This window comes from Chelonia mydas, chromosome 4 (assembly GCF_015237465.2).
Source record: "Chelonia mydas isolate rCheMyd1 chromosome 4, rCheMyd1.pri.v2, whole genome shotgun sequence".
Taxonomy (NCBI): Eukaryota; Metazoa; Chordata; order Testudines; family Cheloniidae; genus Chelonia; species Chelonia mydas.
The window spans coordinates 110360645-110381013 of NC_057852.1; the positions used below are offsets into that span (position 1 = coordinate 110360645).

At 42.3% G+C, this 20369-nt stretch overlaps 1 protein-coding gene across 14 annotated transcripts in view; it reads left to right on the plus strand.

Annotated features, from left to right (window-relative positions):
- The first annotated feature begins 887 nt into the window (after nt 1–887).
- LCORL (ligand dependent nuclear receptor corepressor like) overlaps nt 888–20369 on the plus strand; it is a 183669-nt gene continuing 164187 nt past the window's right edge. For 3 of the 14 annotated variants that reach the window (XR_006290178.1, XM_037898009.2, XM_037898012.2), the window contains exon 1: nt 928–1163. Coding sequence is in view for 11 of the 14 variants with exons in the window: in XM_037898009.2 (XP_037753937.1) it covers nt 1004–1163 (160 nt within the window). In the remaining 3 variants the exon portion in view is untranslated. Of the gene's footprint in view, nt 1164–20369 lie in introns of all 14 variants that reach the window. The other 11 variants (XM_037898007.2, XM_027829385.3, XM_043544599.1 and 8 more) reach the window with 10 other exon arrangements.

A 20369-nucleotide genomic window follows, 5' to 3' on the forward strand; every position in this document is an offset into this window, starting at 1 on the left:
TTAACTACAAGACCATTATCCTGGAGGGCCTCACCAACATACCAGCTATGGTCTCTGTGTGGCAGGAGTGCAGTGGGTTTGGTCCGCCCATCCAACCAGATATAGCTCAGTGGCTACAGTAAGTAGTAGAGTCCTCCAATTGCTTCTCCTGCTTCTCCCAGGATGGAGGTGGAAACGAAGCCCCCTGATTTTTCTGGGTTGTGGGGGGAGATTACTCCATGACACACTCTCTCTGGGAGCCCTCTCCCTTATACCATCCTCTCAAACAAGTCAGGGCAGAGCTGTGGGAAGGCCCTGTGTCCAGAGCTTGGGTTTACCTTAATCTGTTCCTACTGTGGGGATAGGGCAGGGAAGGATGCCAGCCAGCTCACACTCTCTTGGTGCTGGGGGCGGGGGCTGGGTGCAGCTGTGTGAGACACTTGTCAGATGCCCATCCTCATGGTATCAGATCCCATTATTAACCCTCACTGTTACCTTCGTAGCAGCCAACCTCACATGGTGGCTTCAGGGCTGGGTAGCAACCCCACGCGACCCGGCCGTCTACAGGTGGAGAGGGGGAAGGGCTGAGATACGGACTACCGCTCCCGAGGGGCAATGCTGCTGGCTCTCTGCGTTGGACTCGGGCAGGTGGCGTGGTGCCTTCTGGGATTCGTAGTCCATGGGCAGCCCGGGGGCCCAGTTTACATCCAGTTGCCAAAGCAGCCCAACAATTTGGACAAAGTTTGGACACATCCACAACTGGTCCAGCCGCTTCTTCTGCCCCGCCCTGGCCCCACCGAGAAGGGTGGGAGGAGTCTTGGCTGCTACTTTGTGTGAGGAGGCTTCCACCCACCTCCCCACTTCGTCTGGACAGAGGAGGCGACACGTGTCAATCACCCTCCCAAACCCGCCAGGCGGTGCGCGTTCCCCCTCCCGGATGCCTCTGAGGGAGAGGCGCGGGCACGCGCTCTCCTGGTGGCGCGCGCGCTCGTATGTAAATGAGCGGGCGTGAGGTCAGAGGCAGATGGAAAAGGAAACAGACAGAATGGCCGCCGCGGCTCCCGCTCCTCCTGTCGCCGCCGCCTCCTCCTCCCCTCAGTGCCGGAGCCCCCGCTGCACGGCGGAGCGCAGGGGAGTCCGCCGAGAACTCGACTCCTGGCGGCACCGCCTCATGCACTGTGTGGGTAAGAGAGGGGAGACTCCTCTGCCGCGGGAGAGCGCGGTCGGGGGGAGGCGGGGACCGGAGCCCGGGTCTCTGCCGCGGGGAGGGTAGCGCCGGTGGAGGAGCGGCTCAGGAGTCTTTCCCGGCCGGCGGAAGCGGCGCCGCAGGGTCTCTGCCCAGGAGATGGGGAAGGTCTGGATCCCCGGGTTTCTCCGCCCGGAGGGGCGGGGGGAGAGCCGTAGCGAGTCCCCGTTGGGGCCAAGCTCGGCGGGATGGGAAAGACAGGCTGGCCCTTTCTCGGTTCGGGTCCTTTTGTCTAGGCGTCTTCTCGCTTGTGCGAGGAGCGCCGGCTCCCTCCTCCCCACCGTGGGGGGGCGGGGGGAGAATGGGATCCGGGTGTGTTTTGCGCCTTTAAGAAGGAGCAGCTCCTGCACTGACGGTTGGGATTTGAAGTTTTCCCTCCCCCCCTTGGAAGTTGTCATGGCGACGGCAGTTCTCCCCTCACTCCCTCCTCCCCCCCCCCCCCCCCCCCCGGCGAGGCTGTCCTCAGGCTCTCGTGCAGTTCCCCTGTGTCATGTGACTCCCCGAGGGCCCAGGGGGAGGCAAGTCTGGGTGCCTTTCAAACTTCTTCGCGCTGACATCCCCATACGGGGGAGAGCACCAGAGAGCCGCCCCCGCTTTAACACCCTATCTCGGCCTGCGGGGAAGTCTGTCGATACCCAGCCACGCTGGGCTGCTGCTGGATGGACACCTGTGACTGGAGACAGCTCCTAGGTGCGGGAAGGGGATTTGTTCAGCCGCTTGGTGAATGTATGAGATAATAGAGAATGACTCTGTCCGCCCTTCTCTGTCCCCTTCCTTGTTTATTATATGCGCTATCGTATTGATCGATCTCTGAATAGATTTTTGGAAGGGGGGGGGTAGTCGCCTTGCTTGTTGGTGAATATTTGGAGATGGGGGGGGGGGGGAGGTGTTCATTTGTATTACCCACATTGAGACCTTGCTTGTCAGGGAGACAGGTAAAACAAACAGTCTTTTTAAATGGCATAGCAGATTCTTTACTCTGTTTGCATTGATCTTCCCAATGGCTGAGCCATCAAAACACATCTCGATAGCTGAGATGATAGGCTTGAATTCACTGAGCATTTTTGGGGTCTGAGACCAAGATTGAAGTATGAATTAAATATCTGATATATACTTTACATGAAGGCTGTCTTCTGCATTGCAAAGAATTGTCTCCATAACCCTGTAACCCTCTGATTTACATTACTTTAAAAGTAAATTGCAGATCATCCTGATCTCTTGGTGTTAGCAGATGAAAAATATTCTTTCAAATGAAAGACTTCCTTTTGAAGTGTGTGTGTGTGGGGGGGGGGGGCTGTTTCTCTTCTTCCCCTCCCCCCCCCCCCCCCAAAAAAAAAAAGTTATAGCTTTGGTTATAGAACACACCTTAAGTGTTTAAAAGTATTTCTTGGTGTGTGTGTGGTAGGAAAATAAAATCCAGTTTCATTAGAATTATAGTGTGAGTTGTAGTTCTTAAATACGCTTCTGGGGGAAAACTTAGGTATGTGTCATCCATCTGCTCAGACTTAATACTTTCTCTTATCTTTTAGTTATATAAAATAGCTTGTTTCACTCAGTTAACATTTTTATTCCATGAAATTACTGTGATGGCCTATAAATGCAAAAATTATATCTTCATTACAGGATCCAAATGTGAGAAGGATGGGAAGGTTGGTGATAGGAAAACCTCACATGACAGCACGCTTCTGTCCTAGCAAAATGAATATAGAAACGTGTGAAATTAAAACTCAGTTTGAACACTATTTGTTTTTTTTAATCTTTCTGTCAAGTTTGCTCTAATGTTCACCCAACTTCACGCAAAGTTGTCTGTGTGATTTTTAGAGCTTGTTCATTCACTTAAAACAATTAAAAAAAATACTGTTGCTAGAAATACTTAATTTTCAGTTCAATTTGATTACACAGATACAGAATAACTAAAGACTCCTTTACTTTGCCAACATCTTACTTTTACCACTCCTTTTGTAATTTTCCCCTCCTCTTTTATTGTAATTATTTTAAGCACTGCATTCATGTCTCGTTTGTTGTCCTTATGCTGGTGCAGCAAATCCCAATCCTATTGTATTTAAAAAGCACTTTTGCCAGGCCCTTTGTTTTAATGCTGTCAGTGTGCTGTGGTTCACTAAATGCAAAACAAAAACATAACTACTGAACTCCTAAATAGACTCCACCGTGTTCTCACTTAGTGCTCTGTGTTTGCTTCTACCTTTGTCTCATATTGTGGATTTAGGATAGAGATTCTTTGTTCTCTACAGTACGGAACACACTGTTGATATTGAACTAATAGTAATTGTACGTATCCCTTTATAACTGCAGTATCCCTTTATAACTGCGAAGGAGGAAGTACATTGCTATAGGTTAATGTTTAGTCACAATCCCTATCTCAGTTACATACTCTTATATGGGCTTGTTGAGCAGTTCTTAGCTGAGAGAAAGAGAGAGCATTAACAAAATGGCAGGAAAGTGGATGGGCAGGAGAATGGAAATGTACTTCAGGCTTTTGCTACTTTTTGAAACTTCATGGACTTTGGTTCAATAAATTATGTTGACTATTAGGTGAAACCATTAATTTGGTAGCTGGAGTTTTCTTCAGGGAATGAAGATTTCTTCAGAGATTGAAAGGCTCAAATGCTGTTAAGAACGGGAGAAGAGTCTGAGCAACTGAAGGAAATAGTTACAAAATATGAAAGGTAGAACAAAACAGCTAGGTTAACTCATTCATATATGTCAACTTATTGGTTAGATCATGTGACGAAGGAGGGAAATCTGGATTCTTAAACAAATCTAGCAGTTCATTTCTAACTCTGAGATAGAACCACTTTGTTTCTAATATCTCACAATTTATTGATGCCAAACTTGGTCATTAGCATCTCTTTGTAGCACTTTTCATTTGAGGATCTCAAAGTGCTTTGCATGGGTTATTTCAGTGTTACATTATCTTTCTAAGATGAATAATCATATACTGATTTTATAAGAAGGGTAAACTGAGTCAGTCTAAAGGGACTTTATCTAACAGACCAACGACTCAGTTCTGCCATCCTAGGTTATATTGAGTATTACCTTTTAATTTCAACAAATGACTACTTGCCGAAATAAGGCATTGTTCAGTGCGAAGTTAAGGGACAGAATCAAACTTTGTTTCTTTCATTAGTGAACAGTTGGACATAATTTTGTATGTTTGAGTTTTTTGGTTCAGATTTTTAAGAGTTTGAGAAACTGAAGAAGTGATGGAACTCTAAATGAAAATACCAGAACATTTAGAGTCTTGAATAACATTTCTCACCTTAAAAAACTGGAGTGATTGAAAATCTAAACTGGTTTGGTAACAGTTCTTGAAGGATGTAGACTCAGAAGAAATGTCTTTTCAATTGTGAAAGAGATTCTGCATAGACATATACAGGTATCAGAATGTTTGCAGAAAAAGTCTTGTCTTTTTGAATAAAAACTTTATAACATTCATTCCTTTCCTAATTGTATTCCACTGAGTTGAGAGGGTTTGATAATTTTATAGCTTTATGAGCATGGAGCTAGAAAACTGAGGTTTCATGCACTGTTTCCCTTTTTTTTAAAAAAAAATAGGTCTAATGCTAGCACTAATAACTTAGTCAAGGGAAGTATGGCTCCTTTTAGCCTGGGAGGCATCCCTTTTTGGAGTCTCCATGGAATAGTGTTAACGGTCACTTTTACTTATCAATACATTAAATCCAATTTTTATGAAATTGTTAGGGGCACAGTTCTGATGGAGATTAGGCACCCACGGTTGTCAGACATTGTTCTTGGAATTACAGGTCCTCGTTACCTCTTGGGATTACTCCCCAGACGAGCAGATGTGGGTAATTTAGTATGAATTTTTAAGGGTGGATTTCTAACATGCAGTTAAGTATTTCTTAAAATAACAGTGTGAATGACTTTTGGGACCATACTTTAGATTTTATTGAAGTTAAGGTTGACACATTCCATTATAAGATTCTGCTTTTAGTTGCTTATAACTTTGCCAAATAGCCATTGAGGTTGAAATGTTCATGCTGGGTGTCTGCCTCAAGCTCAATTTTTTTGGAAGTTTCAACTAAAATGAGAGCGAGATTAAGGAATTTTGTTTTGCCATTGGATGTGTGTGTGTTTTTAAATCTTACCATTTCTGTTAAGTTCTAGTGCCTCTGTATTTTGGAGCAGGAACTTGACATTTGGCCGGTGTGTTGCCCCTGTGCCAGTCTCATGAAAATTCACTTAAATTTGGCCAGATTGTAAACCTCTGAAATTAGAGTTCACACAAGCTCAGTAGAAGTTTTACATCTAAATTCTTATTCCATATGCATTGATCATGCTTCATCCCCAGAGGGCTCCTACATGACAACTGAGCTATGCATGCACCATCTTGGGGCAGCAGGGACTGAGTAGTACTTTCTCTGCAACTGCTCTTTCCAGTTGCTGTGGGCTGCTGGGCATTGAAGGTGAAAGCAAGGATTTTGTCTGTCTCGTCCTCTATGTTCCTCCATTATTGTCCAGGTAGCATGGACTAAAAGATGGAACCAGTCTGACTAAAATGCAGTGGGGAGGTGCTGGGAGGGACTGAGATGGAGGGGAAGATGGGATCAGAGGTGGGGGAAGGATAATGGGGTTGGGGTAGACAGGATGGGAATACAGTGGCAGAAAGATTTATAACCACTAGAGTGCACTCTCCTTCAGAACCTTGAATTTTAGTCCAGATTTCTAGAATCTCTACATTCCTTTGCTGTCTAGCAGGTAGGTGCTAAACTCACTGAAGTGCATATGTCATCCCTCTCCAGAGGCATATCCACTTGGAGGATAAGAACACTTTAGTTTTAGTTGAGCTAATGGAGTTGCTAGTGATAGAGGTCTGCACTGTAGATCTAAAGGCCCCAACCTTGCTGATGACCCATGTGGAGGTCAGTATGGTTCCACATGATGAAATTTGTTTCTTCAGTTTGCTTTGAGGGGACCTAGGAAATTACATACTAAAAGAATGTTACATGAGCAGTTTTAAGTTTGAGACTTCCTTACTTGTGAGTGCTTGACTTCAGAGTCTTCACTTTTTTTAGTATATAGTTCTTGTATGTAATTTAATATAGGTTATATACAACCTAATAGATACAGAAGTATCTTCATATTTCCCTATTACAGTAGCAAAGTATTTTTATATTTGAACCTTCTCTGTAGCTTAGTGAATCCACCTAATCTGTTAGTGTTAGAATCAGAATGAAACTTCCTATTTCAGGGGGTCTGCAACATTTTCAAAGTGTGGCCTACCTCTTCCCTCATTTGCGATGAGATAGACCACCTCTCCTCCCTGTTGCAATCACACAATATCCCTGAGACAATGATAGAAATTACTTATTTGGAAAAGTAATATTAGGAAAATATTCTTGTGTGTTTAGCTGTCCTCAGAGGGAACAGTCTTTTTATCCTCTTCATCTTTTGGTGGAAGAGGAATCATAGTGTCTTTTTATTCACATCATCTTCCTCTCCCATGAGTTCTACTTCCCTCTGTTGGAATAAAGGGAGTAGTCAGCACCATTTGACTAGCCAGACTTCTGTCGACCATCACTGGTTCGTGGACTTCAGTTTGGCAACCCTGGTTAGTATGTTCTTGATCTTGAAACTGAAATGTTGAGTAAATTAAGCATAAATGGGGGAAATGTAACTAGACTTCTAAAATTTGAAAGGGAGACTATCTGTTTAAACAGCATCTGTATGTTTCTCTAAAAATTATATTACCTTACCTTAAGTTTCTAAAATTTAAACTTTAAGATCCCAATTTATTAACTTTTCCCACTTACCTCAATTTAGATGATGAATACAGAATATTCACTTTCATTTTTTCTTGTCAATTTTATTTTCTGATAATTGTGTTGTGCACAATGTTGTGATAATTAGTTTGAAAGCATTTTTGTGTAGGATGTTTAAATCAGATTCCAAGGATCTGGGCTCATTCTTTTTTTTTTTTTTTTCTATTATTGGAAAGTTTTGGTGAAAAGATGGGTTTTGAATTTTGTCTTAATGAGTATCCATGATGCTTTTGCGAAAGATTATTCCATGACTGTGGGCTGGCTATTGGAAGAGCTTTGTCTCTTGCTTCCATGTTGTTGTCCTTGACAGTGTGTCTGTCTTCAGTGCGTTTGTCATGGTAGTTCTTTATCTCAGTCAAAAGACTTTTGTGAAGTACAGCATTTTTGTGATATCACCACCTTTATAGTTCCTTAGCACTTGTGTAAAAATTTTTCATACACAGTTCCTTCCAACAGTGCAGAATGGTTTAAACCACTATTGTGATTTACTCAGAGTGTGTGTAGACTACCATTGCATCCTGCCCCCAGTCACTCAGCTCTTGTACAGTGCCAGTATGGACAGGAAATGCAAACCTTGTAGCTGCAGAAGTGTAATTAGTCCTCCCCGTGTAATTCCCTAATGCTCTTGCTCACCCATTGGTGACAGCACTGAGCTACCAAAGCTATCTGTCAAGCCACTAGCCAACAGCTTGTATGCAGGAAAGCACTCAATGTAGTACTGTATGTGGCTGCTCTGAATAATTTTCTTCCCTTGCCACTCCAGCCTTCAGAGCAGCAAAGGAAGATACAGAGATAATAAAATGAAGAAATAAAACGCCTGCATTTTAAAATATATTAACTTTCTTGTTTCTCAAATGAATTTGGGGAGACACTCTGAAACCTATTTTTCTTGTAACAGCTGTGTTAGTCTGTATTTGCAAAAAGAAAAGGAGTACTTGTGGAAAATAAGAAAAATAAATGGCCGGTTAGAGAAGCGTTACTCATACTTCGTTGGGGATTGCTACAGCAGGCCTCGGCATGATCTGCCACTCCTGAGATTTGAAAGAGGAAGAACAGAAAGGATCATTAATTGAAATATGCATAGGCAGGGGTATTGCTATACCCCCTCATATCCTCAAATAATTCTCCTTCCTCTCCATGGTCTACTTATTTCTCTCTCTCTCTCTCTCTCGAAGTGGTACGTTACCTGGTGCCCACACTGATGTGGTTGGAAGGAAGTCCTACCTTTGCACTATTGTCTGCTTCTAGAAAGAAACGCTTACTTCAATTAGAAAACAATGTAATTTTAAATTTCTAGTTTTCTTTTATTATTGAATAAATGGAAGAGATAAAATCAAGTTCCTTGCTGTCTTGAATGCTACTACCCCACACATGGCTGTGCTCATCAAAGTACACTGAGTCTCCACTCATATCCAGTGTCTAATTGGCTGCGGGTGCACTGGGAGCTTAGTGGCCTTCCTGCATGGAAACTGCTATTGTGGGAGTATAGGAGACATATCTCCTGCTGTTCATGAAGAAAGATGGTTATGATCCTTATGCAGGACAGAACTGTTTGAAACAGGCACTCAAACAGAGCAATGGTGTGAACAAGTGTAAATCGACATTATATAAACAGACAATATGCACCTGCTCCAAGGAACAAGTAACAGACCATGCTGTACGTGCTGGGAGTGCTGTGTGTGGACCCTTTGCACTCAAAACAGAATGACTTGTGTGGAGGTACACTGCCAGTAAACTCTCACTGGTGCAAATTATAGTAGTTAAATTACACAGTGTAGATAAGGTTAGAGATCATCATCTTCTAAGTACCCTTTGTGCCTAGAAGCCTGTGGTTTTGTAACATTTGAACAATTCATACTAGTATATTCCGGGGAAACTAGTGGTATACATAAAAATCTGAGCTAACCTATTTTGAACTTCCTTGCTGTTATCTTGTTAGGCCACTATAACTATTCATATTTTTGTGGTGTAGCTTAATTCACTAGCAAATAAATTTTAATGTGGCGTTAAGGTTGCCTGGTGCTATCGTATGCTTTTCCATAAGTTGAAGGGTCACTAAACTGAATCCTCTGAAAACCAGCAAGTATGGAGTTAAGGTAACATCTCCCATCACACCCCCACAAAATCTTAACTCTGCCTCTCTGGAGTTGAACCTGTCCTGTTCCTAACATCTGCCATTTTCTATATTGTACTGAGTTATGTTCAATACAATTCTAAACTCTCATTCCTCTTCATACACTCTAACTGACCCTCTCGGTTAAGTGGAACTGTATCGATTGCAGCAAGTGGCCAGAGCTTGCACTGGTTTCTGAGGAGAGGTGCGGCTGCAGCCATAGGCACCGACTTCTAATGGTGCCGGTGGGTACACGACACCTCTTCTCCCCCCCCCCCCCCCCCCGCCCACATTCCAACCCCTTCCCCAAAGTCCCCATCCCAACTTCTCCCCCTCCCTGCCCCATTAGACTCCTTCCCCAAATCGCCGCTTCCTCCCCTGAGCATGTTACATTCCCGCTCCTCCCACTCTCCCATCCCAGAGCTTGCTATAGCTGTTAGGCAGTGGCAAGTGCTGGGAGGGAGGGAGGAGCGGGGACGTGGTGCGCTCAGTGGAGAAGGCGGCGTGGAGGTGAGGCGAGGGGGTCAGGGAGCTTGGCTGCCGGTGGGTGCAGAGCACCCACTAACTTTCACTGTAGGTGCTCCAGCCACAGAGTACCCACGGAGTCGGCTCCTATGGCTGTAGCTAGAGGAATAAGAAATCCCTATTTTTCTGGGCTGTGTAACATGGGAAGTCTGAATAGATGATCACGATGGTCCTCTTGCCTCTGAAATCTAGGAATACATGAAAGAGTTGTAAGAATGATTAGAGTTTCAAGGCCTCTAGAAAAACTGTCACTGTCACCTTCAGAGGCTGACATTCCACTAGGTTTGTCAAGAAGAAACAAGAATGTAGTCACTTCATCATATTCTAATATCCTTTTGCAGAGTCTGAGACAACAAAATGCCTCATCTGCACTGGCGTTCATGTACTGCCATGCCCTCTCTGCTGCACTATTGCTCTGGGGAATTCTAGCAGTTTATTGGCACAGTTGGCTAACAAAAGGTGATGTCCCAGACGGATGAACAGGTGTTAACATCTGGCAAGTCTTGGGTATTTGTATGAAGTGGTCAAGTGTAAATCAGGCTTAGTTATCCTGCCTTTACTAATCCACACCTAAATTTGACCTTTATGACAGGGTGCATTTGATTTAAACCATGAATTAAATCATTAGTCAGGAAGACTTGATTTAATCATGGATTTCTACATAAAAGTGCGTTCTTGTTGGCTGTTATAACCTTAATAGATATTCCTCATAACTCAGAGATAGATATAGGTTTCATTTTTATAAGGTACACAGTATACATTTTTAAAGTGTTTTTTTTTTAAACTTTTCAGATTAATTTTCTGATACAGCTTTAAAATTAATGATCATTTGGTTATTTCATTTACCAAAGGTAACTGAAGCAGATATTTATGAAGTCATTGGGAGGTGAACTATCTCCAATTCAACAGGTTAATCATTAATATTTGGAGGATTTTCTTGCCAGGCTGTATTAGGAGGAGAACATCACCAGACAGACATTTAAATTGTTTATTTAACTACAACAACAACATTATGTATTCTGGATTTTTTTTCTTCAACAACAAATATATAATATTTTCACAAAACAAGCATATGAATTTGTGAATTTAGTTAAACATTCAAGTTTCTAAAGCAGGTTTGTTTTTGTTTAAATTGTTTTTAACTAAAATAGTTAAATGAAATATTAAAAATTAAATCGACTATGTCAGCCAGGTCAACATGAGAAAACTTAAAATACTGGCTTCTGCAACTAACTCAGTTGTCTTCACTGTCCTTTTCCTGTTTGTTCATAATCTGGAAAAGAAAAACAAGCTTTCCTGCTTTTTCAGGTCCCAAACGATTTCTCAATTTGGAATGAATTAGTTCAAAGGAAGAAAATATTCTTTCTACACTGGCAGAAGAAGCTACTGCTGTTAAAAGTGAGATCATCACTTCAACACTCTCTGAATCCAAGTTCTTAAGTGACTGCCACCAGTTCACTGGTGTGACTTTCTTTAAAACATCATCAACAAACATATATTTTCTTGAATGGTTCACCCTTAGCTCTGAAGTTTATTATAGTTGGCATTATGGAGGGATGATTGCTGGATGCCCATGTCCTAGCCAACTCCTCCTCTTCAGCAGTTAAGGTTTGACCCTGGTACCGAATATTGAGAAAGTTTGCAAGAAAATGAGCTGGAGATAGTGCTTGTCCCATTCGTTTTTTTTAATGCTTGTAATTAGCTCTGTCATTGCATATTTCTGTGTTTAAGATCTCACTCGGTTCCTTCCAAATTTCAACAGCGTCAACAATAAAACAGCTATTTCCCTGCATTTTGTTCAAGGCTACAGAAATAGGCTTCAGGTACTCGGCATGCATTCAACGTTTCTCTTAAGCCCAATGTTGAGAACTTTGGTTGTGACAGTGCCATCTATTTTTCAAATTTTGTTCACAAACTGACATCAGATTAGGCCAGTTCTTGATATAGTGCTCAAAACAGTCCACTACGGAGTTCCATCACATGTCTTGTGGGCGAATTAGCTTGGTTCCTCCCACTTTTTCAGAGCAGCTGCTGCAAAGCGGTTTGTCACGGAAGTATTTTGCAATTTCAACAACATTAGCCTTTATTTCTGGAACACTGAAGTCTTTGGCTAGGAGGTGCATCAAATGACCACTGCAACCGTATAGTATTAGCTTGGGACTCTCTTCTAAATTTCTTTTCGTCTTGGATACATTTGCAGCATTGTCTGTGACCAACCTGCATACTAGACATTTGAAATTTTTTTTCACTGTTTGTTATAGCTTTTACTGCTACTTCTTGTAAGTATTCTGCTGTGTGCGCATTTCCTGATGTATCAGTTGTTTCTGGAGGGAAGTTCTTCCCTCCTTCTGTTGTCACACAAGCACATACAACAGCATCATTGTGGACATTGTTCCACCCATCAAGACTCAGGTTAACAATTTCACCCTCTAGACCTTTTGCACACTGCTCAATTTCTCTTTCATACACTTTATCCAGCAATTTGCCTGTTGCATCTGCTCTGTTGGGTGGACTGTCTCCTGGTCTTAATGACTGAACCATGTTAATGAAGTGTGGATTCTCAATCATACAGAAAAGAGAATTGGTTGCATAAACAAACCAGGCAATTTTTTCATCAATCACCTCTTTTTGTAATCTGCTGGTTCTTATCACAAAGTTATCTATGGTTGTTTCTGGATGATTTTTTCTTCTTTTTGCTACAGGTGATATACTGTGGCTATGTGACATACATGATGTGACTGAAACACTATCCCTGGCAGATAACTCTGAAACTACAGAAAATAATGGTGATCTTGAAGGTGGATAGTCTTCAGAATCCTGTATGTTGAGGATGGATTCTCCTAAACAAAATAAGTCAATGCAGTTATTTATTATTACTATACTGCTCATTTAGAATTATTCATTGCATTCACTGACACTTAGGCAGATCTTCCTTTTACGGTTTCACCTTTAAAGTAGTACTATTTCAGCTATTTATTTTTTTTAATCACAACTGCATCTAAAATGATAGTACCATAGAATAACAACTATATATTTTTGCTCAAACATGAGAATTCAAGAATAGTCCAGAAGGAAGACAAGCAGTCCTTAAGAAAGAAGTATGAAATAAAAAAAGTTTACCAACTGAAGATCCTGCATGTTCAGACAAATTTCTTTCATCAACTTCAACGCAGCTTCCTCCTGAGAAGGAACACTTCTCATGATGTTGTTTCATCTGGGCAACCAGGCCTTGCATTTCTTTGTTGCGCTGTTTGCATTTTGCACGCATGCCTGTCTTACCCACAGGTAGAGGAACTTCATTAAAATATTCCCAAACTGGGTCTCTCTTACGGCCTGCTGCCATTATAGGTTTTCCCTTCTAGTGAGAGAATGGTATGGTAGATCTCAAATAATGAAGGTTACACTCAGAAAGACCTCAAGACTTCTGAAATATGCTGCTTAAACAGTTTCACTTTTGTTTCTATTGCCTATCCCTCCCTTCTCACATTTATCTCCAGACTTCTTCTCCTTGTCCAGAACAGTCTTCTATCCATTGGACTTTTTGAAACTTTGCACATTTAGAGAGAGGTAAGGGATTGACTCTTCGTACACAAAAATTTGCAGATAGACAACAGGGTTGAGGTCTGTTCTCTCTCTCTCTTTCTCGCTCATTCATATATATGATATTTATTTATTTAAAACATTTTTTATGTTAACAATCACGTTTTCTCTGGAGACACAAATCCACAGTTTGAGAACTGCAAAACTAAGCATCTCTGATGGTATCTTCTAGACTGAGCACTGAATCCCATTGGGTAGATAGAAAGATTAACCTAAATAATCTATGCAGAAGCCCTTGGAACCCCTAAGATTAGGTCCCCAATTCGTGAACTATTGGAACTCATTTGGAACTCATTTACAAAACTTTTCTGAAACATTACATGAATATTTTGTTTTGTATTATAGAATTAGAATTTATAATTCCTATTCCATGATGAGATATCTCTAGCTATAACATATAATTAAAACTATCTTTAGATAGGTTTTTTTCCTCAAAGCATTTCATCAAAAATAAAAAAATCTGGTTTTTAAATCATTGATTTGTATCCACCATGCTTTACGGGCATTTTTCTGTGCGGTACTGAAGTTCTCCAAGAGGCCCACATCACTCATGCTATAGCAGAGGTGACCGATTTTTGGAAAAATTTCTGAACTGGTTCCTGGTGCCATTGAATAGCTGAGCTCAGGGGCAGTCCAATAGTATGCATTTTATGAGGGTCAGCGTCTTAGTTTTTTCCACTAGCTCTGCCCCAAAAAAACAAGAATCTGAACAATTTAAAAGCAAGTTATGTTTCAGCTGCATCTCCTAAACTTGCACCACAAAGTCTTTTCCAGGTACTGTTGATCTGTCAATTTTCAAGATGGATTTTTCGAACAATTTGAGTATTAAAATCAACTCCTTAAAGGAGGGAAGGGGTTCAGTATCTGAGAAAACCTTTGATCAGATGACCCCAAATCTGCATGCATCATTAGCCATCCCTTGGTCCCCAATGGTGCACTAAAACTTAAGGCAATCCAAGTATGTATGTAGATTTTAAACAGAAAGCTTGGCTGAACCTTGACTGCAGCATGGCAGCAACCTTCCCCATAACATAAACTGTGGAGATCTAAAAATTAGGTCAGGCTTTACATCAGGAGGAAGCAGGTACTTCTTGGGGGAGGAGGAGAGCTTTGGAAAATGAAACCTCTTTATTGTAAAATACTTATCAGATGTGCAGTCTTTAAAAGATCATAAGCCGATGAGGATAGCTTCCATGTCACTTAAAATCCTCAAAAGTAAGATGTCCGTTAGAGCAGGGGTTCTCAAACTTCATTGCACCGTGACCCCCTTCTGACAACAAAAATTACTACATGACCCCAAGAGGGGGAGCTGAAGCCTGAGACCCACTGCTTCAGGCAGGGCCAAAACCTGATCTCCTTCTCTCCCCCCCCCCCCCCCCCCCCCCCCCCCCCCCCCCCATCCCAACCCCCTGGACAAAGGGGCCTGTACCCTGAGCCCCGTCACTCAGGGCTGAAGCCGAAGCCTGAGCCCAGAGTGGTGGGGCTCAGGCTTCAGCTTTGGCCCTGGGCCCCAGCCAGTTCTAACACCAGCCCTGGCGACCCCATTAAAATTGGTCCTGACCCACTCTGGGGTCCTGACCCACTCTGGGGTCCTGACCCACTCTGGGGTCCTGACCCACTCTGGGGTCCTGACCCAGAGTTTGAGAATTGCTGCAATGGAGGAACCATTGTGTTTGTGAAGTCTAACAATTGTCCTCTATTATCATTTCCTGTCAGATTTTTAGTGCAAGGCCATTAGGGTCCATAAGCACACTGGAAGACAGTGGAATTAAACGAGATTAATTTGATTACTTACTTTATTTTCAGCTAATGAACAAAGTTCATAATGAAGAATATTATAATTTTAGTACATTTGCAGCACACTATTTTGTTGGAAGTATCATAGAATATAAAGGTGCTAAGGATAATTATCTAAAATGTAAATTTTTAAAAGAACTTGTCTTCTCCTTCTTCTGCCCATGTTCCCTCAGAGGACTGATCAAAACTGTAGAAGTGAACAATTCTAACCACCATAGTAGCAATGAGCTGAATGCTAGTGAACAAATAAGTATGTAAAGAATCTGCTGAGCTAGCGATAGGTCAGTAGAGGGCAGTGTGGACATTCATTCATTTCCTAATTGCATTCCACTGAGTTGAGAGGGTTTGATAATTCTATAGCTTTGAGCATGGAGCTAAAAAACTGAGGTTTCATGCACTTTTTTTTTTTTTTAAATAGGTCTAATGCTAGCAGTACTAACTTGATCAGGGAAAGTATGGCTCCTTTTAGCTTGGAAGACCTCCCTTTTTGGAGTCTCCATAGTATAGTGTTAATGGTCACTTTTACTTATCAATACATTAAATCTAATTATGAAATTGTTAGGGGCACAGTTCTGATGGGGAACAGGCATCCACAGTTGTCAAACATTGTACTTGGAATTACAGGCCCTCATTACCTCTTGGGATTACTCCCCAGAAGAGCCAATGTGGGTAACTTCGTATGAATTTTTAACATGCAGTTAAGTATTTCTTAAAATAACAGTGTGAATGACTTGGGACCATACTTTAGATTTTATTGAAGTTAAGGTTGACACATTCCATTATAAGATTCTGCTTTTAGTTGCTTATAACTTTGCCAAATAGCCATTGAGGTTGAAATGTTCATGCTGGGTGTCTGCCTCAAGCTCAATTTTTTTGGAAGTTTCAACTAAAATGAGAGCGAGATTAAGGAATTTTGTTTTGCCATTGGATGTGTGTGTGTTTTTAAATCTTACCATTTCTGTTAAGTTCTAGTGCCTCTGTATTTTGGAGCAGGAACTTGACATTTGGCCGGTGTGTTGCCCCTGTGCCAGTCTCATGAAAATTCACTTAAATTTGGCCAGATTGTAAACCTCTGAAATTAGAGTTCACACAAGCTCAGTAGAAGTTTTACATCTAAATTCTTATTCCATATGCACTGATCATGCTTCATCCCCAGAGGGCTCCTACATGACAACTGAGCTATGCATGCACCATCTTGGGGCAGCAGGGACTGAGGAGGACTTTCTCTACAATTGCTCTTTCCAGTTGCTGTGGGCTGCTGGGCATTGAAGGTGAAAGCAAGGATTTTGTCTCTCTTGTCCTCTATGTTCCTCCATTATTATCCAGGTAGCATGGACAAAAATATGGAACCAGTCTGACTAAAGTGCAGTGAAGTGGGCGTGTGTGTGGAGAGGTGCTGGGAGGAGCTGAGGTGGAGGGAAGATAAGATCAGAGGTGGGGGAAGAATAACAAGGTGGGGTAGGGAGGATGGGAATACAGTCAACCTATCCACCTCATTGCTAAATGGGAGTGGAAGTTCCCAAATAGTGTCCTAGTTAAATTGGAGGGGATCATGAGGTGGTCCTAGAATGGAAAAGGCTGAGAATCACTACAGTGAAATATCAGGATGAGCAAGGTTTGCCCTGTTGCATAGGAAATGTGCATCTGAATGTATCTGGTATTTTAGGCATAAGATAAAGTGCATACAGAGACTCCTTACCAAAGTGACTTCTGTAGCCTGGCACGAAAGCAGACAATGACGTTTTGTATGCATTTGGTATGTAGCTATCTCTTTTTATTGGTTTTTAATAAATACAAAACAAAATGGAGTCTCAGAACTTATGCAATTATCTACACTTCTATTATCTTGTGTTTTGGATTTAAATTAATCTTTTCACCAGCATTCCCTCCGATGTCATTTTTGCTGAGTGCAAGCTTAGTAGTAATGAGCATCTTGCATCCTCCTCCCAATCATATGCTGTCTTTATTTTCTTCCGTTTCTCCTCGTACACTTGTGCTAAATTCAACCTAACTACCCCCTCCTCCGCCACCCCCTGCCACCCAAAATCATATGAGCTGTGTGGACCTTGCTTCAGTAATGTGAATTTCAAGCATTCAAAAACTGTCAGACCTTCTCTCCCAAAAAAGTTGTTTATCACATTTTCAATTACCTTCAGATCGGTTTTTCCTCTTTGGTGCAGAGGGCTACCTCCAAATGTGTATGAAGTGATCTCTGGTTCAAAATTCAATCTGAAATATTCTAAAAAATGCAGGTCTTTCCCTGTTTGCTACTCAGAGGGAACTCTGCTTACCTCTCCTATACCTAGGATGTGGGGATCTCTGATTCTCTTTCTCTCCTTAACTAGACAGGATAGGGAGCTATCACATATGCATCCTCCCTCTGTGTTCCTCCACTTGTCCCCTGCTTTTACTGTGCTTACCTTCCTTCTTTTCTTTCCTCTCACATTCTCCCTCTTGCCCTTTCCTTATTCCACCTTAATTAGCTTCCTTCTTCCCTTGCTCCCACCCTTCAGTCTCCTCCTGCACCTTTTGATCTTCTCTTCTGTTCAGTCCCCAATTGTCTCAGTATCCTGTCTAGTCCCTTGACTATAAAGTGGCATTCCAACTCTTTTGAGGACTGTCGGGCTTCTGTCTCAATTGAAACAGTGGTTGTAAGTGGCCATCTTATGGGGGGGGAGGGGGGAAGCCTCACTTCCATATGGAGATATTGAAGGGAAATGGTGGCCATCTTGCTGCGCTTCAGATCTGTTGGAAATAATGGGAGATGGTAGTCACCAACAAAGGAAATATCATGAGATTGAAATCAGGAATAGGGCAGTCCTGTGATGATACTGTCTTTTTTTTTTTTTTTTTTTTTTCCCTCTGAGACAACAGGAAGACTGAGGGTAGAGGGCATGTTAATATTTCAGTTCCCCACGTCTAAGAGTTATTTTTTCCGTAGAAGTCTCATTCATCCTAGTTAGTGTTTTTTAAATGTTTCTCCCCTTCTCCCTTTAAATTACTGAGAGGGAGTGCCCAATTTCAATGGTTTTAAACGCTGCCTATCATGCCAGGCACTAATCCTGGTGAGTGATGAGCAATCCCAATGTATCTATTGCTTCAGGGAATCTCTTGTAACCCAAAAGTGCAGCTGTTGCCTTGCATTAAAATCCTAGGGTCAGAAAAGAACAGGGAGATCAGACTACACCTACTTATCATGGAGAACTCTTTGCCTAGCTTCTGATCCTGGCCATGATGCCACTCCACCTCCCCTTCGCCAGTCTCCATAAAAGTCTGCCACTGCAACTGTATAAGCACCACACTCCCTGAGGGCACTTAAGAGGAAAGAGTCAAAATTCCTCTCATGAGGTCTCTGAAGCCCTCCAGCTGGGGAACCTTCCTCAAAGAAGCTGCAGTCATCAATGACACCAGCTTCTTTGGCACCCATTGGTCTCCAACCCACAAGTTTTGGAAGCAAAAGAATCACTAAGCCAAAGGACTCCAAAATGCTGTGCTCTGTTAGGCCATCGGTACCATTGGAAGAGCTAAGCGGTAAAATGATCTAGTCCTTCTCACTGGGTACCGAAAAAGACTGGTCAGACATTCTCTCTACTCTCCACAGAGTGTGCAAGGTCCACGGTACCATGATTACTCCTACCCAGGCCATCCCTATGGTACCAACAACGCACTCAGTACTACAGGAATTACAGTTTCCTTTGGACTTTTCTGTGACCACAACACCTGATTCACCCATTGTTTGATACTGACCCATTCTCAGTACCAAGGACCTCAGTCTCCAGACATTCATCCAGTACCAATAGACTTGCCTTCTGTTTCTTTCAGTGCTCGACTACTTCAAAGTGATGTGGAAGAGGAGGATTCTGACTAAGATCTTGCTTTGGTTTCTCAAATATCAGTTCAAGGATCTCCCCCATCCTCTCCCCCCATCTCCAAAGGGGTACTTTTCCAGGGGCATCTGAAGAAGCTGATAATATCCATCAGAAACATTTACAGCCACCATCTTGCTGGTATGCACACCTGTGGGTTCCTACACACACACCCATCCTGGGACTTCTGGGTGGCTTACTGTCAGCAATTTTTGTGGGCCTTGAGTACCACCCACCATAGAGGCAGATAGTTTCCATCATCTTTCTCCAGGAGACTTGAACCTCTGGAGGAAACCTTAAATAAACGGGAATTGAGGGCTGATGAATGGGTCTCCCAGCCAGTCAACATCTCCTTCCCCTGTCTGAAACTGTTATGCCACCTCCATCATCTGTGGCTGATGACTTCCAGCAGTTCCAGGAACTCATTAAGAGGATAGCAGACTCCTTACAGATCCCACACAAGGTTAAAGAGTCACATCATAAGCTGCTTGACTTCTTCCATACAGCATCATCTGCCTGGATCACCTTCCCTGTTAGCGAGGCCCACTAGATCTAGTGAAAGTAATCTGGCATACCCCATCTGTGATTCTGACCACGTGCAAGAGCATGAATAAGAAATATTATGTCACCTTTAAGGACTTGGAATGTTTTTCTTATCCTCTTCCAGCTCTCTGATCGAGGCAGTTAATTAACATGAAAGGCAGCATTACGCTAAATCTATACCCCATGATAAAGATCATAAATGCCTCTATCTGTTTGGTCAAAATTTGTACTTATTGGTCATTCTACAGTTTAGAATCACCAGCTATCAGGTGTTTAATGGTGAAATACAACTATGCCAAGTTGCATTCCTTTATTGAGCACCCACCATTAAAGCACAGAGAATAATTTTCAGGCTATCACTGCAGCAGGCCAACTTCTTGTTAGAACATCTCTGGAGGCCTCTGGATGCGGCTGACAGTGCCATTTTTTTCTATCTGTATGGCAGTAGTCATGAGGAGAGCCTTCTAGCTTTCAGGATTTCAGAGAGGTCCAAAAAACTATTGAGGACCTTCCTTTCAACAGCTCCAAACTGTTTGTGGAGAGCATGGACAAATCTCTCCACACATTAAGACTCCAAAGCCACTCTGCACTCTTTTTGAGGAGTTATACACCTGCAATGCTGGTAGACCAGGTGCCTCAGGCCTCACTGAATACTTACAAATGCATCGCTGGAAATTGGTCTTGTTTATCTGTGTGTTAGTGTTGTCTAAATAGATATTGGAGGTTAAGTTGATAAGAGTGTGTGTTCACTTCAGACTGCATAAAGTGCTTGTAGGATGCTGCATATATTGATCTCACTTATTGTCTCTATAGCCAATGGTATAAAGTTATATTAAGTGTTTGCATTGTAAATCTCTCTAATTGTGTAATTCAGCAAATGGGAGGAGCTTTGATTT